This window comes from Canis aureus, chromosome 31, assembly GCF_053574225.1.
Source record: "Canis aureus isolate CA01 chromosome 31, VMU_Caureus_v.1.0, whole genome shotgun sequence".
In the NCBI taxonomy this organism is placed as follows: domain Eukaryota; kingdom Metazoa; phylum Chordata; class Mammalia; order Carnivora; family Canidae; genus Canis; species Canis aureus.
The window spans coordinates 22014428-22034416 of record NC_135641.1 but is presented as its reverse complement, the minus strand read 5'-3'; the positions used below and the strand labels follow the sequence as shown (position 1 = coordinate 22034416).

The 19989-nt window shown below is 58.5% G+C and overlaps 1 protein-coding gene across 1 annotated transcript; it reads right to left on the bottom strand.

Moving 5' to 3' along the window:
* Nucleotides 1-521: 521 nt before the first annotated feature.
* EPHB3 (EPH receptor B3) lies at nucleotides 522-19463 on the bottom strand. The gene is made up of 16 exons (XM_077879948.1): nucleotides 19337-19463; nucleotides 10741-10805; nucleotides 8938-9610; nucleotides 6508-6663; nucleotides 5382-5732; nucleotides 5110-5234; nucleotides 4765-4924; nucleotides 4571-4679; nucleotides 4162-4214; nucleotides 2961-3083; nucleotides 2589-2836; nucleotides 1901-2116; nucleotides 1640-1789; nucleotides 1354-1547; nucleotides 872-1027; nucleotides 522-766 (listed from the first exon to the last, which is right to left on the bottom strand). The coding sequence occupies exons 1-16, from the start codon at nucleotides 19449-19451 to the stop codon at nucleotides 658-660; spliced, it is 3003 nt and encodes a 1000-aa protein (XP_077736074.1). The 5' UTR covers nucleotides 19452-19463; the 3' UTR covers nucleotides 522-657.
* Nucleotides 19464-19989: the final 526 nt, after the last annotated feature.

The window sequence follows — 19989 nt, the reverse complement described above, 5'->3', positions numbered from 1 at the left end:
ACACACAGACACACACAAACACACTCACATACACATCCAAACTCTGGCTCTGAGAGTCAGTCTCTGGGGGGCAAGGGGCTACTCCTCAGCCTGCCCCTGCCTGCCCTTTTATGACAGCACCAAGGGCGGGGGTGGGGCAGGGCCCTCAGCCCCCAGAACAAGTCCCTGTGCAAACTGGAGGTGCCAGCTGGCTTCAGGATGGGGTGTCACATTTCCCCGTTCCCGGAGTCCCCTCCTCCAGTTCCCGAGGGAGGGACTACTCTGCCTACCTGGGGGGGCCAGACCCCTGCCAGGGCTGGGCCCGACAGAACCCAGGCTCATCCTCCACCTGACCCTGCCAGGACCTCCAGCACTGAAGAACAGTGAAGTCTGAGGTGGTGGGGATCCCCCACTGGAGAACAGGAAGGCCTGGGCCCTGAGGGGCTTGGGGAGGGGTCATCACCCCCTCTCCTAATCCATCTTCAATATGAAGAGGTTTGGGGCACACTTCCTGGGGCGGGAGCACAGGCCTGGAGAAGTCCCAGCTTGGGCCTTCCCCAAACTTCCATCTTCTGGGCCACAGCCTAAGGCCAGGCATCCAAAAGTCCAAAAGTCCAGCCGGCTGGTCAGAGTCCCTGCACAGTCCTTGGGGGGCACCCACCCAGTGGGAGTCAGGTATCAGACCTGCACGGGCAGTGTCTGGTTCATCTGCAGCCGCATGTCCTGGATACTGCTAAGGATCTTCTTCTGGTGCCCAGCCAAGGTGACCCCGATCCGAAGCAGGTCTCTGCAGATGGATCGAGGGCAGAGTCAATCCCTCTCCATCTGCCCACCACTCCAGGCTTTGCTCAGGGCCCCCTGCCTTCCCTCTCCAAATCTTAGGTACACTCACTCTGCAGTCATCTGAGCCACCAGGTCAAAGGTTGCAAACCCCGCACTGACGAAGCTCTCCTTGTACCGCCCCATCTTGATGGCATCTAGCCAGTCACCAACTGTCGTGAAAGTCGTGTAATCTGGGACCGTGCGGTCCAGGAGGGGCTGTGACATGCTGTGGGGAGGAGAGAGAGACTTGGTGAACCCTGATGGCAAGGGAAGGAGGGGTAGAATTGCTGGTCCAAGAGTAGAGCAGGAACGTGGGGCACCTGGGTGGCTCAGTTGGTTAAATGTCCAATTCTTGATTTTGGCTCAGGTCATGATCTCCGGGTGGTGAGGTCAAGCCCTATGTCCAGCTCCACGATCAGCAGGAAGTCTGCTTGGGATTGTCTCTCCCCCTCTCTCTCTGCCCCGCCCCCTCTCATACACATTCTCCCCCTACTCCCTCTCAAATAAATAAGTCTTCAGAAACAGAGTGGGAACAGAGGCTGAGATACTGACCCAGACTGGGCACTGGCAATGACCTTGAGGCTGGCAGCATTACGGATGAGCTTGTCCAGGGTGTTGACAATCTGGGAGAATTTGGGCCTGAGGTTCCGGTCCCGCACCCAGCAGTCTAGCATGAGCTGATGCAGTGCTGTGGGGCAGTCCATGGGTGGGGGCAGCCGGTAATCCTGCTCTACGGCATTGATGACCTGAAGAGAGAACAGGGAAACCTGGAGTGAGCCACCACTTGGCTCCCCAGCTGACTCCCATCCACCTGAGCACTCTGGCCAGCTCCACTCACATCCTGGTTGCTCATGTCCCAGTAGGGTCGCTCTCCATAGCTCATGACCTCCCACATGACGATTCCATAGCTCCAGACATCACTTGCAGAGGTGAACTTCCGATAGGCTATGGCCTCTGGGGCAGTCCAGCGGATGGGGATCTTCCCGCCCTGGTGGGGGGGGCACAGGCCCTTCACCCTATGACTCGGGGCTGGTCCCCAGCCCCAAGCCCCGGCCTGGTTGGCCCCGCCCCCGGGCCCCCTCCCAGCTGCTTCCTGTACCAGGGAGCTGGTGTAAGTAGGATCAGAGGGATCATCCTCCAGGAAGCGGGAGAGGCCGAAGTCTGACACTTTGCAGACCAGGTTGCTGTTGACAAGGATGTTGCGGGCAGCCAGGTCTCGGTGCACATAGTTCATCTCAGACAGGTATTTCATGCCCGCAGCAATGCCCCGCAACATGCCCACCAGCTGGATGACTGTGAACTGTCCATCGTTGAGCTGGAGGCAACAAGCAGGCTCAGGTGGGCCCATCACCTCCCTGCTGGCCCAGAGCTGCCCGACACCCTCGTGTCTGCTCCCTGGGCCCCCACCCACCCTCTCTAAGTCCTTGGAGACCATGCTTCACCCATCCCTGTGACTGTGTACAGAGTGCCCTGAAAACAAGGGGCCCACTGTGTGGCAGGTGTCTGTACAAAACATCCCAATGAACCCTGGTGAGGATCCAAATAGCTCTTACCACTCTCATTAAGTACAGCCTGATGTCACACAGGCAGCAGAGGGCAGAGTCGGGACAGGAACCTTGGTTCTCCTGGCTCTGAGGGCCTGGCTGTTTCCCTGCACCCTGCCACCTCAGTAAATATCTGTAGACTTGAGGAGGAGAGGGCCTGTCTAACCTTGTGGGAGGGGGTGGTTTGCCCATCTGCAGCTCTCTGGGGCAGGGGAGGGAGAGGGGCTAGGGGCTGGCTCTTACCCGGAGGAAAGAGTCCAGGGCACAGTTCTCCATGAACTCGGTGAGAATCATGACCGGCCGACTTTTAGTGACCACGCCCTCTAGTCGGATTATGTTCGGGTGGTCAAACTGACCCATGATGGAGGCCTCACTTAGGAAGTCCCGTCGCTGCCTCTCTGTGTAGCCCACCTTCAGCGTCTTGATGGCCACAAACACCTCTCTGCGGCCTGGCTGTTTCAGCCGACCCCGGCACACTTCCCCAAATTCCCCTGCAGGGCAGAGGGCACAGGTAGCAGCAGGTGGTTCTGGGATTGGCTCTGTACCCAGGGGGTGCTGGCCCCTCCCTGGGGTCACACCCGGCCTTTCCTCCCCACTGTGCCTCAGGGAACTCACCAGCTCCAATCACCTCCTCGATCTTGACACAGGACACATCGATCTCCTTGGCAAACTCCCGCACAGCCTCATTAGGGTCTTCGTAGGTAAAAGGGTCTATATACACCTTCATTCCAGGAGCAACTAGAGAAAGAAAAGGCGGGCATGAGAGGGACCAGATCTTCGGTCTGGGGTGGGGGAGAGGGAGGGAACTCCTCAGGCTGTGCCCTCAGGCCCAGGGTGCTGCCCCTCCCTCTCATCCCTGATGGAAGCACACTTCCCAGCCTCCCTGCTAAGTCTGCTCCCCGTTCCTCTCTGTGGGAGCCCCAACTCGCCCCTTCCCCATCCTCTGCACCTCATTCCCTCCATGGAAACCAGTGACCATAAAGGCTAGACACCTAGGATCCTTATTCTTCTTTCTCCCTCATCTCTCATCAGGTCAAAACCTCTCTCAGATAAGTCCCTCCCCTCATTCCCACTGCCCCTGCCCTGGTCCAGGCCTTTAACACTCAAGACTATTGCAATAGTCTCCCAGCTGGGCTCTCTGCCTCTGGACTTTTCCCACCAATCTCTCCTGCATACCTGACTCCCTAAAACAATACTCACATTGTATTACTCCCCAGCTTGAGGGCCTTTCGGATTACCTATGGTGGAGTCAAGTCCAAACTCCTCTGCCTGCCTTTCACGACCCTCCAAGGACTGGCCACAGCTACTCAGCCTCACTCCCTGGCAGCTGTCAAATCCGTCTTCTCACTGCCCCCACAGTCGGGCACTCTCCCCACCCACCCACCACCTTCCAGAGGCTCCTCTAGCCAAGGAATGCTCTCCTCCACCTCCTCTCTAAACCCTGTTCAACCCGCCTGGCTCAGCTCAGCCCAAGGCCACCTCCTCCAGGAAGCCCTCCTCTTTTCTGCACTCTCGCTGCCCTTTGTAACAGGAACACCCAGCTTAACACACTACATTTTTCTCTCATTTTCCCCCCATGCGTACGTATCTTGTCTTTCTCCTAGGATTAGCTGCCTCTGAGGAAAGGGGTCGCTTCTCATTCACCTCTGGTTCTAGCAGGAGTGAGGCAGGGGCTCAGGAAATGGAAGCAGGAGGGGCTATGCGGGATAGCAGTACACGGGGTGAAATCCTAGGCAGGGAAAAGGGTCTCTCCAAACCCTGCAGGGACCGGGGGAACTCTGGGGGGAACAGGATCAGGATAAAGAGACAAACTCACTGTACTGCTGCAGCTTCTCTGTGTATTCCGAATCAGAGCCATGCCGCTGCTTCCTGGAGGGGGCAGGGTGGAGGCGAGGCCTGAGACAAGCCCAACAGCTCCCTCTGTCCAGGGGACCCTTGGGCTCACAGGAGGGGCAGGGTGTGCAGTGGATGGCCTCCTGCCTGGTCCCGCAGGTAGCAGGAACAGCAGCTCCTGGGTCTCTGGGCAAGGGGCTCAGTGGACTCGGTCCCTGAGGGGACCTGCCAGGGGACGGGCAGGGGACAGGGTGAGGACATGTGCAGGACTAGAGAGGGCCTTGCCAGCAAGAAGTGCCTGCGCCCATCAGGGGCGTCTGCGGCATGTGCACTCTTGGGTACTCTGGGGCAGCTCTCGCCAGCCCTGGGGAGCAAGCCGGGCCTGAGAGTACCTGAGGCAGACGACAGCGATGACCACCACAGCTACCACGAAGACAAGCCCAGCTGTGGCAGAGCCCACAATGAGGGGAAGCTGCTCCTGGAGCTGCTGGGCACCAGAGCCTGGAGACGGGGAGGGGACTGGGTAAGTGGGGGGATGGGATGGGGAAGTATGGGTGTGTGGGAGCAGGTGCAGTGGGGTACACACCTCTCTCGCTTGTGGTCTCAAACTCAGCTGGACGGCTGTACTGTCCGTAGCCAGCTACAGTGCGGGCACGGACCTGGACCACATAGCGGGCGTCAGGCCGCAGCCCGTCCAGCTGCACCGAGTTCTTCTGGCTGGTCACCGTGGAGGCAATGCCCTCACTCTGCAACACCAGGAGAAATAAGGCACCTCAGTGGCCCTGAGGCCCACCAGCCCCTGCTGCCCCCGGGGCCCACCTGCGGCCATCTCAGTACCCAAGACCGTGCTCCCCAGGACCCCTGCCACCATCTGGGGGGTCATCTTCTCACCCCAAGGCCTCCTCCTTCTCCTGCCCCTCAAGGCTCTGACCTTCTCAAAGTACTTCATCTCATAGTCCAGGATGACTCCATTGGGCCGCTCTGGGGGTGCCCAGGACAGGGTGAGGCTGCTGCCCGAGCTGCTGTGCAGATGCAGTGTAGGCACTTCAGATGGAGCTGAGGGAAGAGTGGGGGCAGGGCCTCATGATGGGCTCGGCGGGCCCTGGCATCCCTCCCTGGTGGTCCCCAGGCAGGCCCCAGGCCACCTCAGCTCTGAGTGGGAGAAAATGACCCAGGCCCTACCCTCGCATGTCCCCTCCTCACCAGCCTGGTTGGTGGTGATGTTCACAGCTGCGTAGCGGGGGGGCAGAGGGCTCTTGCCCGAGACACCATTGACTGCCTGCACCTCAAAGGTATAGCGTGTGTGGGCCAGCAGATGGCTGATGTGCACCCGGCGCTCCGTCAGGCCCAGCTGCCGAGGCACGAACTCCACGTTGTCGTCACAGCGAGAGCAGGCTGAGGTGCCCCCGGCCCCAGGGCCCCCATGGCACTTCTTGCAGATGACATTGTACAGGAGGTCGTCCCGGCCACCCAGGTCCCGGGGCTCGCTCCACTCGAGGATCAGCGAGGTCTCGTTCACGTTGGAGATCACGCCCCGAGGAGGAGATGGCACCGCTGGAGGAAAGGTGGAGGGAGAGGGCAGTGAGCCGGGCCCTAGCACCACCCTTCTACCCACAGCTCCTGAGGACTGCAAGCTGCTTCCTTGCTTTTGTCTCGACTTTAATAAGCAGAATGTCTTTCCTCCCCTTCTTCACTGGGGAGACTCTATTTAGCCTTCAAGGCTCAACCTGAGATGTCACCCCCTCTTGGAAGCCTTCCTTGATTCTTCTCCTTCCTGTCTTCTGCACTCCCATAACACAATTCCTGGGTATCCTTCCAGCCCAGCACTTAGCACATTATATGGTCATTATCTGTTTTCACATCTGTTTCTCCCACCAGGTTGCAAGTTCCTTTAGGACAGTGACTGTATCTTATTCTCTTCCACATCCCTGGCACCTGGCACAACGCCTGGCACCAAAGGCCAGCGCAGGGAGAAAGCAGGGCACTGGGCTGGCCTAAGGACTTGAGGCCCCCTCTACAGTTACGGTTGGGTCAGGAGAACAGCAGTTCTACACAGTGGAAGGAGCGAGGAACTAGATGTCCCAGCGGCTTCTGATGCCTGGCTAGGCGCTAGTCAGTGCTTATTCAATGCTGGTGGCAAGGCTGAGAGCCAGCTGACCTGGATTCCGGCCCAGGGCCAGTCACTTCTCAGCTGTGCCATATTGCACACAACGTCGAACATCCTCAGGCCTTGGTTTCCCTATCTGGAAAATGGGTATTTATAGCGATTGTTTAGGCCCCCAGACGGAAGGCCTGGAGTGGCACAGGATGAGGCCGTGAGTTCACTTACTGGTACAGGCACTGTCTGCAGAATCTGAATCTGCACGATAGAAGTTACTGTGGCAGGTGCAGATGCCGGCAGCCGGTGAGGTGGTGCGGCTGTTGGAGGGGCAGGGGAGGCAGGGCCCCTCTCCCTGCTTTGCCTTGTAACTCCCAGGGGGACAGGCTGCGGGGAAGAAGAGGATGGACATGCTCTTCAGATCTGTGAGAATCTGGCCCTCCCCCAGCACAGGTCTTGGCCCCTCCACCTCCTAGACTGTGGGGGCTATGCTAGGATTGCCTCACTCCATGCAGCTACAAAAGGCCCTTTTGCCCCGTGGAAACCCCACGTCAGCAGATTCCTCCCCGCCCCGGCCCCCCACCCCTACCCTGGGGCCTCACGGGCGAAGACGTCAGCCCCATCACCTGGGCAGCCTGGGCTTGTCGAGGCAGGGAAGAGAGAAGGAAGAGGAGGGGTGGGGAAGAGACCACTGGCAGGCTTGCAGCACCCTCTACTCTGCCAGGATGCCCCTGCCCCTCCCTGAAATTTGAGGAAAATCAGTCCTAGGACCCTCGGGGCCTCCTCGGAACAGCCAGAGGGGGGCCTTGCTCCCACAACCAGCCTCTCTCCCCACCTACCACCCACCAGGAGCAGGGCAGCAGCTCCTTTCTGCCCTTGGGCAGAGGTGGGGGCTGAAGAAGGCTGAGCAGATGAGAGAAAGACAGCAAGCAGGAAGGCTGGGGTCACCAGGAGTTCAGAGCCCTCAAAGCATCCTCAAAAGGCACCCCAGGCTGGGTGCCCAAACATCTCTTCTCAGTTTCCTCTCTTGCCATTCAGACTTGAGCCCTTGGGCCGGGTTGGGGGATTCCACATATCTATGACAGTCATTTAACTTATTATTCCAACTGGAATGTTCTGAGAGTGAAAGGGGCTGCTAATAATAACCATGTCATAACAAGCATAAGCCAGGACTGCCCCAGACCCATTAAAGCATATGGTCACTCTATCCATGTCTGACTGCTTCGGGGAGGTCATCCAGAATGGGGAATGCCCAGAGTTGGGGCTATGCTCTTCTCTGGGGTTTAATCTCCCCTCATGAAGGTGATATTCCACCCCAAGCTCTTTGGAGCCAGTGGGGGGAGGGGGCAGAGGCCAGGCCAGGCTGGTTGCTATGGGAACCAGCATGCATTTCCTGCCAGGGACCTGCAGAGTGTTAGCCCCTCTTCAGGCTGTCAGGCTCATCACCCCCACCCCCTTTCTCCACTTATGAAGAGGAAGTCTGGGGCAGGTTCCCATAGAGAAGTGGAGAGGGGCCGGGCAAGGCACTGTTCACCCTGCCATGACAACACCCAGAACGGAGGTGGGGTGGGCTGCCAGCCAGGTTGGGCAGCCAGTCCCCTCACACCTAGGGCTGTGTTAAGAGCCAGCCCCCACCCCTTAGAGTTACAGGCTGCAGGTGTCAGGGCATAAGGGCAAGAAGGCAAGGCCCTCGGCATCTTGCCCTGCACATAGTAGAGCACTGGACAAGGCTATAGCCCCAGCTCCCACATTCCCAGCTGTAACACATTGGGAGACTCAGTTTCCTTACTGGCAAAATAGGGGAGATAACGGGAATCTACCTTACAAGACTGTGATGAGGCTCAAATGAGAACCCTTCATGAATGGGTTTTATGGCTGGAAGTCTAGTACATCTTAAGGTCATAGGTGTCTTGGCAAGCCACCATGGACAAGCCTCCTAACCTCCTCCTGTATGAAAGGAGGACAAGAGAATCCCTGGCCCCACACATCCCAGGGATTCTAAGAGAGTCATGGCTGACACTTAGGTAGTACTTGTGTTGCCATGTCCCAGGCACTGCTCCAAGAGCTTCACATGCATTGACTCACTTAAGCCCACCATGAGTCCATAAGGGACCACCACCATTGTTCCCATCTTGCATATGAGGAATCTGAGGTTCAAAGAGTTAAGTAACTTGCCCAAGGTCCCACAGGTGCTGAGTGACAGAGTGAGGACTCAGACTTGAAGGACTGGGTCCCTGACCACTGGACTATAAATACTGCCTCTCAAGGAGCAGATGAGATCCCAAGGGTTGAGTGCCCACAAGCCCTAACCCCACGGTTCTGGGGCCCATCTAGTGCTTCCAGGAAGAAGTATCCACTCGGGGCCAAACAAAGCAGGCATCTCTGCTGACTGTCTGACTCTCTGAGAGGCATCTCCTTACCAAGGATTCTCCATGTTTCTCTTCCTGTCCCTTTAGTTTCTTTGTTTCCCCTTATTATTCTGGTGTGTCTCCTCATTTTCTCTCCTCTCCCTCCTTACACCATATTGCACTTGATACTCCTTTTCCCTTTCCTCCCTCTGCCTCAGGCCTGACGCCAGACCTCCTTGACTGGCAGGTGGGAGGCAGTAGGTGGCTTTGGCCCAAGTCCTCCCCTCCTCCCACCAGGCCAGTCCCCACTCACGGCGGCACTGGGATTCCTTGGCAGCTGGCTCATGGCCGGTGGCACAGGTGCAGGCTCCTACAGGCACCATCCATTCCCCATCGCCATTGCAGTAGAGCTTGAGTGGCACTGACACCTCCACAGCATTAGCAATGCAGGTGCCAGGGGCAATGACCAGAGAGGTGGGCTCAGCCCCCGTGAGGGTCTCAGGAAAGAGGGCGAAGCCCGCGGTGGTAGATGCACACTTCTTGTAGAAGGCACGCACAGAGATGAGTGACATGCAGGCACCCTGGTCCTGGAAGGCCAAGTAGAAACCGGCCTTGGAAAGTGGCCCAAAGCTTCGCACCTTGGTGTTGACACGGCCAGCATCAAGCCTTGAGAAGCTCTCATCGGGCGCGATGGTGTCCACCTTCACATAGGGGTTCTCCATCCAGAAGGGGGAGGAGGCTGAAGCCACATCACTGTCAGCCTCATAGTAGAAGAGGTTGAAAGTCTCTTTACAGGAGCCAGGGATGTTGGGGATGCTGTTGCAGTCACGCACGGTAAACTTGAGCTCCACATAGACGCGCTGAACCTCTCGCCGCCAGATGAACCCCGTGCGAAGCCAGTTGTTCTGGCTTGACTCTCGCACGTTACACACCTGGTACGTGCGGATGGGGTTCATGGCCTCATCGTAGCCACTCACCTCTTCCCACTGCGCAGTGAAAAAGACTGAGTGAGCACCAACATTTGCCAGGTGCTTTACCCCATGCCCAGATCTGTATTTACTTCACTGAGATGCTTCTGTGGTGTCGTGGCTGAGCATGCAGACTACATGGGTTCAAATCCCAGTTCCTGCTGTGTGACTATGGCTTATGTCACTTAACCTCCCTGTACCACTGTTTCCCCATCTGTAACATGGCAAGAATAAAGATGTATAGGGAATAAATAACTTTAAATGAATGACAAGCTTAGAGTGTTTGCGAATTACTATGGGACTGTTAGCTATAACGTTTGTTATTTTTAGGCCTCAGTTTCATTGCCTGTAAAATGGAGCTGATTGGATATAAATGAGGTGGTAGGGAATCAAATCGGTTTAATATATATAATGGGCCTGTAACAATGACCCATACAGAGCAAACATTCAATAAATACTGCCTATCGCTATCACATTTAACCTTCACTACGACTCCATGAGAAGATACATCTGTTGTCCTCACTCTATAGAAGAGGAAGCCAAGACTCTCAAAGGTAGAGACTTGCCCAAGGTCACACAGTCAGGCCTGGTGAATGAGGGCCCTTAACGCCATCCCACCACAGTGTTTCAGAGCTCAGTGTAGTTGTGAAGGCCAACTAGGGAGATTAATTAGGATATTTTGGAAATGTCAGAACTACAGGAAGCCCAGAAAACTGCCTCACTAAAAGTCACACAGCAAGTCAGAGATCTGGAGCCAAAGTTTCCTGGTCCCCAAGCCAGTGCCCTACCCAGGGACCCAGGAAGGAGGGAGATGGTTGCAGAAGACATGTAAAGAGCTGTCAGGCAGGAAAGGGATGGTGACAGGCCAAAGGTAGGCTGAGGGATAGGCAGAGGGAAGATGGGGCAAAGATGGTGTGTATGGGGAGGAGGACACAGTCAGGCTGAAGGCTGAAAGGGTGAGAAACACCCATAGGCAAAGAAGGAAGGTGACAGGTGCCAAGGATGTGAACGGCACAGGAGGGGACAGTAATAGGCAGGGGGCAGAGGCAGCCCTTCTCCAGCCCTGAGCTGGAGCAGAATGGATGCTGAAGGAGGAAGCGGCCTACTTGACCAACCAACACTCAGGGGAGATGGTGGGAAAGGCTTACCCCACTTTCTGGATGAGATGTCCATGCCAACTCAGACGTCACCCATTTTGTGTCCATGAGGGTTTCTGGGAAGCAACAGAAGAACAAAGGTCAGAGGCCATGCTCGGGATGGGGAGAAAGAGGCTGTCCAGGAAAGGTCAGGACACCAGAGAATGATTCCCACCAGGCACTACCCCATCCCACCCCACCCCCAAGTCCTTGAAGCTCTCAGCTATCTTGCCCTGGAGAAGACCTTGCAGCCACCCCCAGAAGTGTCACAGCCCCAAAGACGTCAGGATGTCAGGTTGTCAGGTCATCAGACTGTCAGGTCATAGGCCAGTTGGAGGTGGATGTCTACTACTGACCCCTTGCCTGGGTTATAGAGGCAAGAGCCAGGGCCAGTTCACACACCTACAGGCTCTGCTAATCTCCACATAAAGGGGTAGCAGGCCCTTTATCCTGGAACAAAGGGCAGTATGCTTCAGACCCTGCTGCCCAGGCCTCCCCTGACTCCATTCTCAACACAAAGGCCCAGCACCACACATGCCTGGGGGAATGGGAGGGCAGTTACAGGGCAGAGCCTGCTCCCACCCAGCCTCCTACTCAACCACCCCTGGAGAATGGGGCACAAATGCTCTTTCAGGGTGGGCTGAGGGGTCACCAAGACCCAGACCAGCTCCTGGCGAGCTAGTTCAGTTCTTCCTATAATCCTTGGATAAAGGTGCTGTTAGTATTCCCCTTCTACAGATGAGAAAACTGAGGCCCAGATAAAATAAATATATGACCTAAGGTAAAACTGCTAGGACTTTGGGTGAAGGGTTGAAAGGTAGCTGACTCCACCATTAACCCCTTAACTCAGAGCACTCACTATGAAGGGGAAGAAGAGAAGGAGGAACGGAGAAAACCTAGAAAGCTCCTGTGTATCCTTTAAGTCCCAATCCAGCTGTCACCTCCTCCAGGAAGCCTTCCCTGAACCATCAAATCAAGTTAGATGCCTTCCTCTGTACATACAGGGTCAAGGGCTTTGTCACAGCACTGATCCTGTTCCAAGCTTCAGTTTCTTTCTTTCTTTCTTTCTTTCTTTCTTTCTTTCTTTCTTTCTTTCTTTCTTTCTTTCTTTTTTTAATATTTTATTTATTTGAGAGAGAGAGCACGAGTAGGGAAGAGAGGGAGAAGCAGGCTCCCCACTGAGCAGAAAGCCTGATGCAGGAGCAATGCCAGTGCAGGTTTAACCGTGGGCTCGATCCCAGGACCCTGGGATCATGACCTGAGCCGAAGGCGGACACCTAACCGACTGAGCCACCCAGGCGCCCCTAAGCTTTCAGTTTGCCCTTGCTCAGCCATAGGAGGGGTCCATTAATGTTTCTGACATAAACTCACTGCTCTAGGAATCAGGCTCTGGGTTCTGGCTGGGCAACTTTGCTCTCTCAGAGGAGAGAGATGCCAACTCCTTTCTTACAGCCCGGGAGACAGTTCTGCCCCCTGCCCCCTGCCTAGGAGGAGAAAGACCCAGACCCCATGGGTTCCAGGCTTATGGCCTTCACTGGCTTCCTGCAGTCTGGGTCCGAGTTGAGGATGGTGGATGAGGCAGCTATGGCCCCAGACCCTCATGTGAGGCAAAGGGGGAGCAGGGCTTCCATCAGAGGTGGCTGGTCCCTGGAGGGCCTGGCTGCGGGGCGAGCTGTCCCAGCCTCATTGCTGCCAGCCTGACAGGCCCCTCTGGCAGACAGACAGATACGGACATTTGGGACGGGGGTACAGGAGGCAAGGAGAGGTGGACAGAAACGGGGGCCCAGAGACAGGCGGGGAGAGAGGCGCGGAGCAGGGGCCTCGCTGAGGCGGACGGTGGGCGGCCGCGCTGGAAGGATGCGCAGAGCGGCTGGCGCGGCCCAGACAGCGCGGCGGCCCGCTGAGGACTGCAAAAGACGGTGAGGTGGACAGACGAGGAGGACCAAAGAGAGACCGGGAGGGAGGCTTCCAAGCAGCCTCTTCCCCAGCCGGCAGCCCAAGTATTCCTGTCCCCGGAGCCCGCGGAGCCCAGCGCGCCCCCTCGCCCCACGCCAGCCAGTCCGCCCGCTTGTCTGCCCGCCGCCCGCCCCCCCAGCAGGCAGGGGCTCCCACCGCTCCCTCGAGCTGCCTCCCCCTCCCTCTCCCTCACTTCCTTCTGCTCAGCCTGTGCCAAACCCATCTGGAACTGTTTAAACCCAAATATTCAGCCCCCTCCCCCCTCCAGCCAGATTCCTCCACAGTTTAAAACAAGCCCAGTGCTGGCTCTGGGAGGACCGAGGGGAGGGAGGGGACGGTGCGGAGGGGGAGGGGAAGGGGAGGCAGCGGGGAGGGAGGCTCTTCATTTCTGTTTAATTTCTGGGGAGCGGGAGAGGGAGGGGGCGGGGATCAGCCCTTGGCCATCGCTCAGCCTTGGCCATCGCTCAATCTCGGCACATTTTTCCCATTAATGAGGAGAGGACTTGGATTTCGAGTCATGTGTGCCCGAGGAGGGGCTCCGGTCACCCTGGTGGGGAGGGGGCTTGCTCTCTGGGGAAGGGGAGGGGTCTGCTCCCTTCAGCAAGAGGGAGACCCTGGGGTGCCCGTGTCCCAGCCTTAGGAAGGGCCTGGAGGGGGTCCCAGAATCCGTCTGTCTGTGCCACAGGGACCCAAACCAACAGATCCCACCTTTTCTCTGCTATGTGTGCGCCCTGTATGCGTGCAAGCGTGTACACATGCTGGGGTAAAGGATATGAGGAACAGGGGACAAGGACGAAAGAGGACAGAGTAAGCAATCTCCAAACTCCCCAGCTGCCAATCGCACCCCCATCCTCCTCCTCTGCTGGAGGGAGACCAGAAGGCAGACAGCCGCTCTCTGAGACAGGCCCTAGAGTCAAGCCGGAAACCCCACCAGCCCCTGAAAAGCAAGCAGGGAAGTGGACAGCAGGCCAGGGGGCTCTCTGGGACCGGGGCTTCAATGCTCAGAAGTGAACCAGCACCCCTTTCAGGTTTCCAAAGGGCCCCAGAGAACAGCCACGTGGCGGCGGCTGTGCAGCTCTTGCCTGTGCACAAATACACACAGGCACAAGCCTTCCCCAGTTCGCGGTGGCTAGGCTCATTCTCTGCCACAGGGGCCAAAGAATGACAAGTCAACACATATGGTGGACAAAAAACACACAAAGCCACAGCCGCCCGCAAACACACACACACACACACACACACACACACACACACGGCTTCATACTCAGCCATAGCCTGTCTTTTTCAGACACAGATGCATATGGTACAAACAGATGAGTGTTCCTTAGACATTCATATACAGTGACTCCTTCCTATGCACAGATTTGGCTTGCCTTAGGCAAACACTCACTCTTACAGTCTTCATGTGTGCATATTTCCAGAGACATATGCATACATGGAGGGCACGCACACCCAACAGTATAGTCTCCTTACACACCCGACTGCACACAATTGCCAGCCACCAGTCACAGTCTTGGGCGTAGTCAGGTGCAAACATAAACACCAGTTTCTCTATACAGACTCAATGATGTGCTCTTACACAGTCACACACAACTGGCATCAGCTACACGCCGATGCCCATTTGCACTCAAACACACCACAGGAGCATGCAGATGCAGTATTAATATCAATATCTACAGTTTGCATAAAGCCTCAGAGGTGCATCCTCCATGCACACGCAACGTGCACACACACATATTGCAAGCATGTTCTTTCTATGAGATGAGTCTTCAGGTGGGGTGGAGGAAGGCTAGGAGAAGGCAGTGTCTGCTAAGAAAGCAGAGGTACTGGGCCAGTCCTGGCCAGAGGTGCAAGGAAGGAGCAAGCCCCAGACCTGCTTCCTGTGGCCCTGGCCTAGGCGGGCACTGTCACTGGTCACGAGGCTGGAGGTGGGGTAGGGGCATGAAGATGATTCTAGGTGTGGCCGGGTGTGGCCTCTCCAGGTGCAGTCCCTGCCCAAGCAGCAGGCCACTTCCCTGCCAGCACAATGGCACTGTCCCCAGCACTGAGGCCTCGGAGAGAGGTGGCATTACGAAGAGCTTTGGGCAACACTTCCACATGTAAGTCGGGCACCCGGGAAGAGAATATCGTGAGTACCCAGCCTGCATCTGAGGCCCTCGTTGGGCAGCCCTGGTGCAGAGGCACCAGCTGGGAACCTGCCACCAGCCCTGGTGAAGGGCCAGGTACACACAGCTTTATGAAGCTGCCAGACCCCACAGCACCTCATGTCCCAAGTCATACAGGGCACACTGCTCTGTGTCAGTGAGTCCCAGGAAATCCAAAACCTCCCGAGACAAAAGCAAGAAGCCCAAGTTCCAGATTAGGGACTTTAAGGGGGTGGGGAAGGTCAGGCTCCTGGGCTGAGCCAGTGGAGATTGCAGGGGCAGGCGGGGCAGGTGGATAGAGGGGTAGCGTCCAGACATGAAGGCGCACAGCCCTGCCTGCAAAGAGAGGGAGGGAAGCCCAGGCCAGCCCTGAGTTGGTCCCCCTCCTCCTTGATGGGGCCCCCACCTCGGCCAACCAACCCAAGGGATCTGTCCCATCTTCTCCCACCTTGCCCCTACCCCGTGTGTCAGCGTATGTCCATGCATGTGCCAGGCCACACACTCAGGGTGGTCGGCCAGAGGAGGAAGGGGATTGGGGTGGGGGGGGAGGCTCCTGCTATGGGACCTGGAAGAGCCTAACTCACCTCTCCCTTTCTCCACCCATGGCCCCTTAGCCCTCGAATCGGGGATGGAGAGGAGGAGAGCATCTCAAAACAGAGAACACATTTTGTTTTCCATTCTTCCCCTCAGATCGTGGAGATTTATAATTAAATAAACCTGAGAGGGAGAAGGGAGGAGAAAGCACAGAGCAAGGAGCCCAGATGCCTCCGCGTTCATCCATGCCCCCACTCTAGGCCTGGCCTTAGCAGCCAGCCAGGACGGATGGACAGCTAGCCCTTCTGTGAGGCCTCTGAGCCCTTCCTGGGACCCCAGCCACAGTGGGGCTGCCTGGGGGTCTGGGGGCAGAAGGCAATAGATCTGGGGTCAGGGCGGCCCTGGGGGGGGGGCGGGGGGGCCTCTCCCACCCCATCAGGTGCCCAGCTGTACCCAGTCTCCCTCCCTACCCCCAACCCCCCCAGCTGCCCAATCCCGACAAACCAGTTTGACTCAGCACAACAGGCAGGGCTACAATTTTCAAACTATGCAGGCCTGGTGATTCAGCCTCTTCATGCTGTTTAATTAGTGTAAGGCCGGGTGGCGGAGGCCTTGCCCACGGCGGCTTAGGCTTTAGCTCCCTGCCGCTGAGGCCATAGAGACGGCGGCCGCGGTGGCAGCAGTTCTGGCTACAGGGAAGGCAGTGACGTGCAAACTGGTTCCCCCAAATACCTGCCACTGCCCTTCAGTGGCAGCTCTGAGGTGCCAGCTCATGACAAACAGGGACGGGGTGGGGGCAAGGCGGGGGGGTGTGCACCAGAGGCAACTCTACAAGTGAGCCAGCCACAGAAATCCCAGGCCTGGTGTCCCCTGTCAGCTAACACCCCCTCAGGGGCCACTGCTGCCGCCCCTGAGGGGGAGACGGACTCACACACCGCCTCTTCACCTGCCCGCCAGGTGCCAGGTGCGCTGCGGTGGCCACTCAGCTTAGCCCAGCTTGGCCGGGAGGGTGCCGACCTGTCCCTTCCTCTTACATCTGGCAGCTCTTTCTCTTTTCTCGAAAGGGTGGGCTCTCGGCAGACCTCCCCGTCCTATCTGAGGTGTAAGTAACCCCGTGGCCCAGACATCCTTCCTCATCCCACGCCTGTTCCTGGTCTGCTCACCTTCCGGTCCATGGTCCTGAGGGGGAGAAGGGATCTTGGCTCAGGGGACTGAGAAACACTACCCGAAAGGAAAGTGAGCAACAAGGTGGCCCTGTTTCTCTCTGACTGAGGGCAAATCTGAGGGCGATCTGTGTATGTTTGCGGGGCGGGGGGGTGGAGGGCAAGCAATCAGAGGGTAAAGGAAGGGGGGGGGGTTCTTCAACCAAGGAGGACAAGCAAGGACCCTGGCTCCATCCTCATGGAAAACTGATGAGGCCCTTGGATGCAGTCCAGGTGGACGCCAAGAGTGTAGGGAGTAGAGCAATCAGGCGGACCCATGAGGTAACAGCACCGACAACTCAGGCCTAAATGTAATGGCCCCCAGAAGCAGAGAGCCAAAAGGCTCCCCTAGGTCCAGGGCAAACTACATCCCGGCCAAGCCAAATGGAGGGCTGGAGCAAGGAGCCTGGGTCCCCTGCCTGTAAGGCTTGGCAGTGGTGCGGGTCCTAGGTAGCCCTGCCCGCTGGCCACAGTGCAGGACCACCAACTCTTCCCACCTCAGCCTTCGAGCTCCAGACAGGGCTGGGGGGTGGGCAAGACACTGAGTCAACTGTCCCCCACTTAGCTCTCATCCCATCCCATCCCACCCCTCCCAGAGCTGAAATGAGCTGGGAGTCGGGAGACAACTTTCTCTCCGGGCCAACCTTCCCACCCCCCATCACCCAGTCCTCTAACCTCTCTCCAGCAGGGCAGGCACACCCCAATTTCACTTCTGCCCCTCCCCAAAGAGCAGACCCTAGGATAATGATAATAGCAGTTAATCCTCAAATAATAATGGCTGTGTGCTGAGCACCCCACACGCATTAAGGACTCAACCTTCACTATAACCGGAGGATAGTGGGTACTATCTCTATCCCATCTCACAACGAGGGAGGAAAGAGAGTGGGGAGGCCTACCTGGCGGGGGGGGGGGGGGGTGGTCTGCACACCAAAGCATCTCTATTTTTCCTTTCATTCTCCCACACACAAACTGAAAACCCTAAGGTCTGAGGTATGGCGAAAGCAAAGGAACCAGAACAAGCCACATACAGAAGGCACTGCTACTTCCTAGGGGCACCCCGCACTGGCCTGGCCCGGCCACCACCCACCCACCCAGCCAGGGAATAGCCCCCGGATACAGCTGAGGGGGGAAGGAGGGACAAGGTTGGGGCCCTGCCGTCCTCTCTGTGCTGCTCCTGCTCATCAGTTCTCTGCCTCCCACTCAGCCCCTCAGCTCTTTGGCCCGGAGGCCTGGATGCCAGCTCCCAGTGATGGCCTGCTCTGAGGGTCTAACAGATTGCGAGGGGCCAAGAGGAAGAAGAAAGGGAGGAAAAGGGGATGGGAGGAAGGAACGAGCCTCTCCAGGTAGCCCTTACTCACCTGACCCAAACCTCACCCTTTCCACCCCACTGTCAGCCCCAGCACCCACCACACCTGACAACAAGGGCCCTGCGCCTGTGTCGCCTCTCCTGGGCTAAGACACAGAGTCACAGACCTGGGAACTCCAACAGGCTCCCTGGCTCACACCCTTGAGGCAATCAACAACAAAGCCCCACACTGGTTTCTCACGCCTGAGATCCTATCACACGCATGTGGGCGCGACCTCAGTGTGTCTGCTTGGATTTGCATGTGTCCACCCGTGTGAATCGGTCTGTCAGCACCGGTGGGCTCAGAGATAAAAGGGGGTGGGGGTTCACAGGAACACTGTACCCATAAAGAAAACTGGAAAGCACCAGAAGATGCCTTTCTTTCAGAACTGTGTGCTTTTTCTTTCCTCCCAACCTTTAAGTTTACCAGTTGTGAACATACAAACCAACCAAGTTACACAGGATTCATATTTTTGTTCCTGTACTAAGTGACTAGATCTGTTGTTAAAGCCGCCAAAAAAGAAGTACTGTCTCTATTCCAATTACCCCCAAATGTCTGTGGTGTGCTTCCCTCCACATGACGGAACGTTTTTCTTCTCTCATTTAACGGCTCCAAAATTTTTGGAAACTCTGTGTATGTGTGTGTCTATTGTTTGTGACCAGTGTCAGTGCCTCCCCAAGGCCTGGGTCGAGGGGCCTGTGTGTGAGCTCTCCGGCCAGGGCCCACAGCATCCTGCTCAGCCAAGCACAGTCACTTGGAATTTGCAGCGACCCCCTCGGCACCGTCTGGGTAGGTGTCACACAACCCGATGAGAAACTCAGCCTTTTCCCACCGGCAAGAGGGGCAAACCCCAGAACTTCGGGGGTGCAATGGGGACCGGAGCGCTCGGGGTCCTGCCAGAGGGCGGCCGACAGCCGCAGAGCCGTGCGCACCGCCGGGCACGCACACCTCGTGGGTGACCCGCGCCCCATAAACCGTAAACAATAACAGGCCCCCGCCTCTGCACCCCGCGGCCCTCCCCCGACAGAGCGGGGTGCGCGCGCTCACACCTCTCGCGGTGCGCTCCAACGGGCTCCCCCCCACGCCGCCCCTCCACCTGGGGGCCCCCACACTGGCTCGCCTCCCCGGGCCGCGCTGCGGTGAGCGCGGGGCTCTTCCCCCCCACGAGCTCGCAGCGCTGCCGGGACTTTCGGGGGCCGCCCGGGAGCTACAGCGCGCGTCCGGCGGGCCTCGGAGTCGGCGGCGCCGGCGGGGCGGGTCCGGGGGCGTCCTCCGCGCCCCGTCCTCGGCCCGCGAGCGGCGCGGGGGCCGCAGCCTCCTCCGACGGGCGCGCAGCCCGCAGCTGAGGCGCACGGCGGGTGCTCCGCGGCCCACGCTCGGGCGCCCCCGGCCCGGGAGCCCCGCACGCGCCCCCGACGCCGCTCACCTTCCAGCGCCCGGCAGCCGGCGGGCAGCAGCAGCGGCAGCAGGAGCAGCGGAGGGAGCAGCGGCAGGAGCCCCGGCGGCGGCGGCGGCGGCGGCGGCGGCCGGGCTCGGGCCATGGCCGGGGCGGGCTCCGGGAGCCGAGCCGGGCCGCGCCGGGCCGCGCCGGCGGGGCTGGGGGCACCCGGGGGAGGGTCCGCTCGGCGGGCTCCGGGGATCGCTCGCCCACGGTCCCGGCAGATCCCGGTAAGCAGAGGGCGCGATCCAGGCGGGCGGCTCCGGGACCGGGACCGGGACCGAGGCGGCGGCCCGAGCCCGGCGATGCTGCGGGGATGCAGGCAGGTCGGACCCGCGGGAATCTGGACGGACCGGTCCAGGAGGATCCCGGGCGCTGGAGAGCTCGGAGCGGAGAAGTCCGGGAGGCGGGCCGGGGCGGGAGGGCGCAGGCGGCGGTGGTTCGGGGCACAGTTATCTGGCGGCCTGCGCGGGCCCGGCTGGGCTCCGGGGCTCCGGGGCTCCGGGTGCGCGCGCCGTCCGGGGTCCAAGCTGGGATCTCGCTGCGCCGCTCACGTACTCACTTCTGCGGTGCCGGGCGCGGGGCTGCCGCTCTGAGCGAGAGGGGCGGGCCCGGCCTCCTGCCGGTCAGCGCCGTGGCCC

Coding starts and splice junctions, on each gene's coding strand:
- EPHB3 (XM_077879948.1), bottom strand. CDS start 19,451: ATGGCCCGAGCCCGGCCGCCGCCGCCGCCGCCGCCGCCGCCGGGGCTC. Junction 10,806..19,336: donor CGGCTGCCGGGCGCTGGAAG/GTGAGCGGCGTC, acceptor GTTGCTTCCCAG/AAACCCTCATGGACACAAAA. Junction 9,611..10,740: donor CATCTCATCCAGAAAGTGGG/GTAAGCCTTTCC, acceptor TTCACTGCGCAG/TGGGAAGAGGTGAGTGGCTA.